We start from the raw sequence: 10,840 nt of genomic DNA on the forward strand, positions 1-10,840 counted from the left end.
GTTCTTTTTTTTTAGCAAAATGTCACGCAGGGAGATGGTGTGTTGGTATGCGCGGGAGCTTTACCTTTTTCTTAACAGCCGGACTGGGCCTTTACACGAGTCAGGCTTTTGTCTTCTTCTTTTCATTATTAAGTCAATTGACGAAGTTAAGTTGGAGCTTGAGATTGTTGATAAGTCAAGAGACGAAGAACGATATGCCACTCATGTTTCAGCGCTTCCCGTATTATTCTGTGACAAGCTACATCAAACTCTTTCAGGTGCCGTCGAAGAAGCATATATCTGTTTTCAACAAGCAGGTCTGTGTTAAAAGATTAAAACCATATAGTACCAAACAAGCCAAAAGACTGCACCGAACGTGGAAAGGAGAAAATTTCAACGTGATGGGTATTATTAATATAGCACGTGGGTATTATTAATATAGCAATTCATCTTACTAGAACAAACAAATATGAGAGAATAATTTTGCTAGAACTAAAATAGCATCAGAATTATTCATGGGACGCTACCTTACAAGAAAATCGTCTCTGCTAACCTATGCACCACCAATTCTCCGATTTCTTTCTTCAGTCTCCTCTGCAACTCTCGCGGCCCCCTCGGAAAGACAACACACATTCGTTCAAGAACCAGTGCATTGCAGAGCAGCTGCTTGGTGATACACCTCTGTGCCTCGTGGCCCTGGTAGTGCACAAGGTTAATCTCCCTTACCCGCTTCCGCAAGCACGGGATCGACACATCCGGTACTACGAGTTCATCGCTGAGCTTGCCTGGGTGCACCCAGACATCGCCCTTACTTGGCTTCATGAACAGCGACAAAATTTCAATGCTAGGAGCCTGCTCGAGTATCTTAGTCACCGCCTCGATGCTGCCTTGATGAAGGTATCCTGTCAGCTGAAGCTTCCTGAGGCTCGGAAACGAGGGGAATCCCGTGAAGGATTCACCCTCTATGTCTGAACCGAGATGCATAGACACCATATGTAAATGCCTTGTGCCGGTGAACTGTTCGAGGAACATTCTGAACCGGGGCAAATCTTGAACCTTCTTGCCGCAGAAGCCGATGTGGCACGAAGAGATCTTGTGCACACCATGGAGGGTCACCAGCGACTCCGCGGGCACGACACCCCTATACTTGAACTCCCTTAGCCCTGACGCGTCGATGGTCATGCTGAGCAAGTAATGGCAGCACCGTAGAGCGAGCCTACGGAGGCACTTGTCGAGGACGGTGATCGTGGAAGTCCCGCACATCTCCAGCGTCAGGTCTACGAGGCCCGGGCAGCAGGAGATGAGCCGCTGGATTCCGTACCCACGGCCACATTCGGTGATTCTGCTGAGGACCAACGTCTCGAGGAGAGGCAGGCGTATGATCTCTGGTGGATCCAGATCGCAGCTGCCGAGGCAGAGAGTCCGTAGGGATGCGCAGGAGAAGAGACGTGCTGGTAGCGTGAACGGATCAGCGTACGCTTCGTGGCAGCTGTAGCGCACAGGGCAGCGGTCGTCCACCTCGCTGCCGGCGCCGGCGCCGCCGCCCTGCTGTTCCGGCTCGCCAACGTGGTGCTCGCCCATGACGGTGAGCTGGAAACGAAGGTCGAGGTGGAGCTCCGGCCCGCTCCGGCGAAGCAGGTGGGACAACCATTGGCTCACCATGGGCTCGTCCCAGTAGTTGTAGCAGCCGAAGTGGACGCGGAAGACGCGCGGCGCGACGTCGCGGTCGCCAGAGCAGCGGCGGCGGCAGAGGAGCGCCGCATTGATGTCGTCGAGCAACTCCCCATTCCTGCTTCGCTGTTCCACGGGCTCCAGGTGGAAGGTGTAGTCGGTCTTCGTAGCGGGTTACGTAGCCGTAGGATTACTAGTGGTTGGGGCGCGCCCATGGCGCGCCGCCTGAGAGAAAGCTGGGTGCTGCCAGGTTGAGCACGCCCCTTCCACGTTATTGCATGGTTCTGACTCGAAAAGTAACAAGTACACAACAATGGAAATAGGAGATAAGAGAATAGCCTTAGGAGTCATAGATATTATTGATATGTCCTTATATAGTTTACATCACCAATGACACAAATGACAGTGGTTCAAAAGCAACGCAAGCGGCACAAAAGCGGAGGCACAATCAATCAACTTCATGGGAGCCAACGTTCAGCTGATCTTCGTCATCCGGACCACCAGCTGCTCCCTCGTCTCTTTCCTGCATGAGTGCCTCTATCTGCGCGGACCTCATGCTATCTTAGGTCTTGGCGAGGAGAAACAGTAGGCTTCCGTGAAGTATGCATCCTTGCTCGCTGCTTTCCATCCTGCTGCACGTACTCAACAATGCAATGACAGACAAAAACTCTCAAAGATTGAGCGAACAGAGGCTAGGTGTAATGGGAATTACGAAACTGAAACCACCAACGAGCATACACACCTGAGTCCGCCGCAGGTCTCGGTACATCGTCCCGTCAGCTGCCGCCTTTCTTGCCGAGCTTGTCATAGAATGAGGTGTCAATAATTAAGATGCACTCGAATCTCCTCATCGCTAAAGCGATCACAAGAGAAAGTAGTCTGAGAACCATTCAAATGCTGTCCGAGAAGCATAACTAAAGTACTAAACATGTCATACCGAAAAGCAAAGCTTCGGAAGAACTGCAGTCCCACCAGAGAAACAAACAGATCTGCCATTTTAGAGAGAGGCACGAGGACGTCGTCGAGGCTGAGAAGCTCAGCATATTTTCCTGTCCGTACCAGGGGCTGCAGGTATTGAGCGGGTACGCCGTCGCCGCCTTGTATGGTGCCTAGTATGTTGAGAGAAGCATGAAGCTTATTTCTGCCGCATAGCTCAAACCAAATTATAATGGATCTATATAGCTGCCATGCACTCCAGAATTCAGAATTTAAGTACTCATTGTTAAATTAATGTCAAAATCAAACAAGGAGAAAATCATCAACAAACCAACAGTATATTCTTCTAAGTACCAGACCGTGCATAAATCTTAATGCAGAGCAAAATGCTAAAATAATAATACAAAATGATCAAGGAAATGCTGAACATAACTGAAAAAGAAACAGGTTTACCACCAAGCACAAAGGTGTACCTTCATATATATCTGGCTTGCTTGTCAACATGAGAAGAGATGCGGTGATAAACAACATTTGCTCCTCTAGTGGACTTGCTATGCTTAGTGTGGATCTTCTACTTAAGAGGGGAATCAAGAGGCAATGCCAGTGAACAGGGCATGGACAGAACATAGAATCCAGTCCGACCTATTAGAAAACAGAGAGTTCATCCTTAACATCAGTATGAATTAGGCGCAACTCTGGCCAACGGCGGTGAATCTGATCGATTGATGTAAAGAAGCATGCCAAGCGGGAAACTAAACATTATTCAGAAATGACTTAACCACAAATTTGGTGATACTTGCCAAACTATGAAATCGTATGTGTAACAATAGTATACAGCAATGAAAATATTGCCCCAGTTTCACTGACACAGTGCCGCATCAGTTAACCAGCTGGTCCGGCCAGAAATGCATGCAGACCAGAAATAACAGCAGTCTAATAATCTTACAGCATCATCTCTTGACCGCTACACCTTGTTCTAACCAACCTAAGCTTGTTTGATGCATGCTTACCAAGACAGAAACATGCCAATAAAAGAGACTCCACATTGTTTTACCTGTAGCCTTACAAGATGTCAATAAAACATGCCGAACTTCAGATGAGCAAAACAAACTACCACATCTCCCTACTTTTCAACATGGTACCCCATGGCCATTGCCCTACGCTCTCGATTCCAAGGAAAAGGTACTCTTCTTCCTAGGACCCTAAAAGAACATGCACCGTAAGCTTGACCTTTGCGCCTCGAATCAAAATATACATATGCAAAAATAAGGATGCCGACTTACAAAAGAATTACTTTACACTGGATTTGGCATTAACTTATGTGCCATATCGTCGGATAAAAAATAGAAGTGCATGCAGTACTTCTGTAAAGCAAGTTCAGTCCAGTTCATGAGCAAAATGATGCATTCTAAGTACTTCTGTCATTCTGTGTACTTGTTTAACAGTTGAGTATACAGTTTATGTAAAGTATAGCCAGACCATACTGAGATTAATCTTGGATGAAGGATGTGAGGAGCCAAGAAATGCCTATTCTTGCAAAATTCATGATCTGGCATGATGTGTAATGCACTTACCATTAGGATGCCCAATGCCTTGAGATCACTTTATATAATAAACTCTATATAAAGCAAACTATATATAATAAACTATCAATTAAAGACCTGCATACCAGTAGGGAGATAGACAAGCAAAAGAAGTTTACAAGAGAAAATAACACTTGCCTCTGGTCTTTCCATACTTAGTCATGCTTTAGAACTGGTAAAATAAGTGTTGCATCCCATTATCTTACCAATTGCAACAACATTAAATATCTGCAAAAGCACCAAAGACTGAAATTAACAGATGGGTCTACGTTACTGAAACTCAATATCACTCTTAGGAAAATAATTACCAGTGCCAGCTGCTCAAGCAATTGGCATGATATAATTAGGCAAGCACATAAATACATACTCCATTGGAACATTGAACTTCAGAAGAATCTATTTTTTGGTTAAATAAACAACAACAATCATGGCAAAATATGCTATCAAGAGGAATTGTCTTAAATAATATTTAGCAATCACAGAAAGGATCGGAAGGGTGGGACAAATGAGAGTGCCTGCATACAACTATCCGTTGATGGTCCAAGAAGAAAAGCTCTAACAGCAAGGCACTGGAAGAAAGAGGAAGAAAAAATCAGGAAGAAAGAAGTGCATGTGTACATGTACATGTGCCGTGCTTCTCCTGTTGATGCGTTTCTTGTTCGTTGTGTCGACGGACGGCGATGTTGGAGCAGGACGGAGGCGGTTGTCTCTGCTTCCCATGGTGCTTATGCCAAGGGAGACACACTTTCAGACTCCCAATGAGGTCATCTTCAAGCACATCACCCTCCCTGAATTTCCATCGAACGAAACGTGATGAGAACTAAGTACAGTCACAACACAATCATAGCTAAAAATAGAGAGTTGTGGAACAATTTGAGTGGGCTGTTGGTAGAATATGACACTGGAACCAACTTAGATGTAATGTGTATTAATTTTATCACGGGTAGCAGACAAGCAAAGAGTGGTTGTACCTGAATTCTAATGCTTGTTACTCTAATTTATTCTGAATACAGAAACAACTTTTGATTTTGCTACATCTGTATGTATCATCTCTAGATTGGAAACAGAGTTACCTGTAATGTGTTGGTTAGTGAAGAAGAAAGCTCACTCTGTGTCAAAGTGGTGCCATGCCGCAAACACGGGATCTGGAGTGCGACCTATTCAGAGGCGTTTAAAACTACAGAGAACCATGACAGGAAACAAGAATTGCACTACCTAGCATACCCAGACATGGGGAGGGGGCATGGGGGCGCACCTTGACGATCTTCATGTCGTCCAGCACCTCCGTCGCGGATCTATGGAGAAGAGGGGATCCTGGACGAGCTCCTCTCCCGACGGCAAGATGGAGATCTGCGACGGTGTCCTGGTCAACGCCGTCACCTCGTCTCCAACTCGCGTTGGTCGCGCCCGCCCAGATTTTAAACCACCGCCCACCGGTTCTCCAGATCATGCCCCGCCACCGCGCCCTCTTCGCCCGGCTCTGCCCGTGACGGCCGCCATGTCCAGGCCGCCGTCGACCGCTGCTGCTCCTCCACTGCGAGTGCCGCAGCTCTCTGCCGGTCGTCGCTGCTGCTCCTCCACTGCGAGCCGCCGCAGCTCACTGCTGGTCGTCGCTGCCACGAGGCCGTCGGCCATCACTGCTCCTCTGGCACCCACACCTTGATGCGAAGGGCGAGAAGCAGGTCTCAGGAGGGCACCTTCTCCAGTGGACGGGACTGGAGGAGCAGGGATGGCGGCACAGGCGGAACCCTAGCCGCCGGTCCGGGTGGGAAAAATGAGACGAGAGAGAGGAGCTGCGTGGGACGAAAAGATCTGCTCTATCTCTCTTCCCACCCACGTACGACAGTTTTGTCTCGCACTCTGTTCCGAGACATCCCCTCGTTCCATTGGCTAAGACGCACAGTACACCTCTGCCCACCTGGACACACCGACAGATCGCCCATGCCGCATTTTTTTTGTCTCGTAGTTTTTTTTTTGAGGGAATTTTTGTCTCGTAGTTGATCCTACGTGGATAACGTGAGCGGGCACTCCTTCTGCACACGTTAATGCTTTTCGATTGGGCGGAGTAGTCACCGAAGGAGATGGTGTCTACGTGGGCGAACTTGTGGCGCCAGCTCCTGGCGAGCGCGGCTGCGCGGGCGGCTTCCTTGGTTGGGAGGAACGAGAGGATGTGGCCGACGATGCCGTCCGGGAGGTCGCTCAGCCGGTCCTTGCTCCCGCGGCGGCGCTGCAAGAAAGACATCTTGATCGGATCGAAAGCGATCAATCTCGTGGGGTTTTACGGTTCCTTGATCCTATGTCGGTTCCGATTAATTGGGATGTGACCATCTGTTTATTTTTATTTAACTAGAAATAATATGGGCGCTGCTACGCATCCATCGGCCGATCCGTGCGATATGTCCGCCACCTGGATGGCCGTTCGATGTAGGCACGCGCAACCGTCCGATCAATCTCCTGGCACGCGGCTCGGTCGCCTCCCCTCCACTCATTAATTCCTGAAACAACGGTCCAGTTACAGAAACAAAGGCTCTGTCCCGGCCCCGACCGACCTGCGCCCAGCGCGGCGCCGCCCCCAAACCACCGCAAAATTAGGCGCCGCCGGCATGGGGGACCTCCATGGCGCACCACATCGCGCACCAGATGGTGGGATCAGACCCAAATCTAGCTTACCGAGGACCGCTTGCAGAACGGACGCGGCCATCTTTGTCAGCTCCAAGCGCCGCCGGGGGGCTTCCGCCGCGGGCTGGATCTTCGACTTGGTTCGCAAATCCCCCGGTGGTGTTTCCTGAAGCTCGATCGAGCAGATCCCATCAACAATCTTCGGTGAGATCCTGTTTCTGAAACACTAGCTCTGTTCCACTCTGAAAAAATATGAACACCTGTGTGAAAAAACAGAGGAATGAGCCTCCCAAATTTTAGTTGCACATAAGCCTCCATATTCCTTGAAACATTAACTCTATTCAACATGTCCTACCTGTTTGTATCTATGCACACATGAGACTCAGAAAAATTTAGTTGCATTGGCTGATGCCTCTGGTTTCATTGTTTAGTTGCCACTTGCTCTTAATTTTATGAAACTTGTTAATGCTTCCGCTTTCATTGCATTGTGTATGTTTTCATGTTTCTATTAATGCCCTGCTCCAACTGTGTGATTTGAATGTGGATGTTGCATGTTCATGGGACCCCTTGCACATGTAGAAATTCTGTCGGTTTGATTATGTTGCATGTTTCTGTGTGGTGCCTGAATTTCTGAAACATGATTTTTTTTCCTGATTCCATGGAGAGATGAAAATGACTGTTGCGCAACAACTCTGATGCAGGATCATGGGACTGAAGGGGAAGGGAGCTATGTCCAAGGTAATTTTTCTGTTTATGGTGGTGAGGATTCAGATGCGTTGTTGTTTGCTGAAGATGCAATCGAAGATGATTCAGATGATGGAGATGTTTCATCACAGCCACTGCCATCCTATGTTGACATGGTATTTGACACACTTGAGGATGCTCAGAAATTCTACAATGACTATGCCTTCAAGTTGGGGTTCGGGACACATATATCTTCCTCAAAATTCAGCCAGAAGAGAGGCCAGAAGAAAGAGGATCAAATATTGATCAAGAGGTTCTTTGGGTGTGTGCATGCCAGAAAGCCCGATAAAACGGAAACGAGTAGCACATCAGAGAGCATTGCAACAGGAAAAAGCAACTCCAGTAGGCAGCCTAGTGAAGGAATGGATGTGACAAGAAAACGTCAAAAGAACAGGCTGCTCCGCCATGATTGTAAGGCGCACATGATTGTTGGGCTGAGAGAGGAGAGATGGACAGTGACTTGTTTTGTTGCGAAGCATACACATCCATTGTTGGAACATCCGGAGTGTGTTAGGTACTACCGGTCGCACCGCAGTATACCTGCCGAGGATTACCAGCTCTTGTTGACATTGCATGATGTGAACCTATCAAATTCAGATTGCATGGGTGTCCTCGGCAGGGTCCATGGAGGTGACACCAGGATACTCCCATATGTGAAGAGAGATGTTTCGAATGAACGTGCAAAGCTCCGGAGAGGGCTAACATTCCGAGACATGGATATGACAGTCGAGTACTTTGAGAGGAGGAAAGCTGAGAATCCAGAGTTTTTCTATGCGAAACAAAAGGATCCTGCAACAAACTCCGCGACTGCCTTGTTTTGGGTTGATGGGAGAACAAGGGCGCTCTACCCGAAATATAAAGATTGTGTGTTCTTCGATACAACCTTCTGCACCAATAGATACAATATGCCATTTTCTCCTATAGTTCGGGTCAACAACCATCTCCAGACCATTGCACTCGGGTGTGCCTTGTTGCCGGATGAAAGTATTGAAACATTTAAGTGGGTCTTCCAACAGTGGATGGTTGCAATGGATAACGATCATCCCACAAACATCATGACCGACCAGGACAAAGCGATGGCAACAACTATTGATGATGTGTTGCCAAACACCTGCCATAGGTGTTGCAAGTTTCATGTGTTTAGCAATGCACGTACCAAGTGGGGGAGGCTGTTGAGAAGAGATGAAGCGTTTGCAGATGTGTTCTACACTTGTATCAATCAATCAGAAACCATTGAGGAGTTTGAGGAAACATGGCAACACATGTTGCATTGTTTTGAAGTGGCTGAGAACAAACACCTGAAGAACATGTGGCGAACAAGGCACATGTGGGCTCCAGCATACTTCAAGAACAAATTCTTCCCGTTCACAAGCACAAAAGGTAGGTCTGAGGGGCTTAACTCATATTTCAAGACACTGATTCGTCCGACTGATTCCGTTTGGAGGTTTGTCCAGCAATACGAAATGTGCCAAGAAACTATGCTTGATCGTGAAGACAATGCTGGATTCACTGGTGAAACAACAACTCCGCCACTATACTCTCGGTACACACACTTTTGCGCTTTACCAAAAAAAGAAAAAAATGTTGTTGGGCCAAGTTTCTGTGTGATGTGGTTTTTGACCTATTTCTTGTGATGTTGCAGGTACAACATTGAGCGCCAAGCTGCTGCTTACTACACCCGTAGCGTCTTTGGCAAGTTCCAGAAGCAGGTGATCGCATCTACCGGCTTCGTTATCAACCAAGACGCTGAGTATCGAGGGCAAGGCCTGCTGTTTGAGCTAAAGGCAAGCTCCTATGAGAACCAAAAACTCTATTCTGTGCATGTTATGATGGATGAAGGGTTGTTTGAATGTAGTTGCCACTACTTTGAGATGAATGGCCTGATTTGCGCACATATAATAAGGGCAATGGTGCATCTGAATGTTCAAGAAATTCTGCAACAATACTTGTTGGAGAGGTGGTCTGAAGCAGCCACAACAAGCATGGGCAGGACTGGCCGATTGCTGGACTTCGGGCACCCCTCAATGAACACATTGAAATACAACTCCTTGTGTCGAAGGTTGACATGGCTTGCCTCTAATGCATGTTGCAACGATGATGCCTACAAGATATTAGATGAAGTAATAACAGTTCTTGAGCCTGCCATAGCAGCGGCAAACAGAGGAGCGCTGTCAGGGAAACAAGCAACGCAACAGAGTGAACCCCCAACACCACCTGCTGCCGCAACGGGAACATAGAATGACAACCTACCACAGGCTCAAAGCTCAGAGATGCTACAAAACCCAGCTCGTGTCCCTAAGAAAGGTCGGCCAACTGAAAGAGAGAAGAGAAAGAAAACACTGGTAGAGCAGCGAGACGATGAGCAAAAAAAGAAGGCGAAGCAACAAGAGAAGAAGCCGACGGCAACAGTAAAGCCAAGAGCTGGAAAAAGGATTGTCCGCTGCAAGTACTGCCATGAAGAAGGACATAATATTCAGACATGTGGGGCGCTAAAAGCTGCAACGGAGGCGGCGGCAGCACCCCCTAAATGCCAGTTCTACTCTGAGGTTGGACATGCAGTCCCAGCTTGTCAATACATGAGAGCCGTGATGGCAAGTGACCGAAACATTTCCCAAGCAACACAGCTGAAGCTCTAGAAATAGAAGATGAGAGAAACAGGGAGGAAGATCCTCCTAAGAAAAAAATGTTTTTCATTTGGGAGAAGATACCCCATCAGCCAGCTTTGGGTGTTTTGTTTCATCTCCTAAGCAAGATGTGCTTGCTCCCTGTGTTTGAGCTACATTAGTAACTTCTTTTTTGCAAAAATGATGATGTACAAGCTATAATTTCAATTTGCAACCTGTGTTATGTTTGCTCCATGTAGTTGCCTGGGTTTCGGACATACAACCTCACTGTTTCTATGCATATACATCCCATATTAATCCATATTGCAGGAAAAAAAGCTTGTGTGGTCTCACAGGTTGGAAAAAAAGATGATGTATTCCTGTTACATGAAAACATGATCTTCACAGGAAGGGCACTTTTTCGTTTTGGTTATGTTAAATGATATATTCATGTTACAGGAACATGAGCACTTTTCATTTTGGTGATGTTATAAGATGTATTTATGTTACAGGGACATGATGTTGTGATGAGAAAATGCCTTCAGTTCATCATTTTTCTAGTGTAAGTAACAAAAAATGTTACAGAGATGACGATCATTATAGCAAATTTCGACATTTTTCTAGTAAAAGATTTCTAAATGCAACAAATGGCTCGAATACAACACCAGTGTGCAGAAAAAAGAACACACTTCCAGGAAAAAAGTA

The 10,840-nt window shown here is 47.0% G+C and overlaps 1 protein-coding gene and 1 pseudogene across 1 annotated transcript; one reads left to right on the forward strand and one right to left on the reverse strand.

Annotated features, from left to right (window-relative positions):
- Window positions 1-507: 507 nt before the first annotated feature.
- Window positions 508-6,411, reverse strand: LOC147983542 (F-box/LRR-repeat protein At2g42730-like). Its single transcript, XM_087540763.1, has 2 exons — window positions 6,211-6,411; window positions 508-1,812 (listed from the first exon to the last, which is right to left on the reverse strand). The coding sequence occupies exons 1-2, from the start codon at window positions 6,409-6,411 to the stop codon at window positions 508-510; spliced, it is 1,506 nt and encodes a 501-aa protein (XP_087396889.1).
- A 374-nt stretch (window positions 6,412-6,785) lies between these two features.
- On the forward strand, window positions 6,786-10,168 carry LOC125532836 (protein FAR1-RELATED SEQUENCE 5-like; annotated as a pseudogene).
- Window positions 10,169-10,840: the final 672 nt, after the last annotated feature.

Source organism: Triticum urartu, chromosome 2A (genome assembly GCF_056163025.1).
Source record: "Triticum urartu cultivar PI428250 chromosome 2A, HENAU_Tu73, whole genome shotgun sequence".
NCBI classification, from domain to species: Eukaryota; Viridiplantae; Streptophyta; class Magnoliopsida; order Poales; family Poaceae; genus Triticum; species Triticum urartu.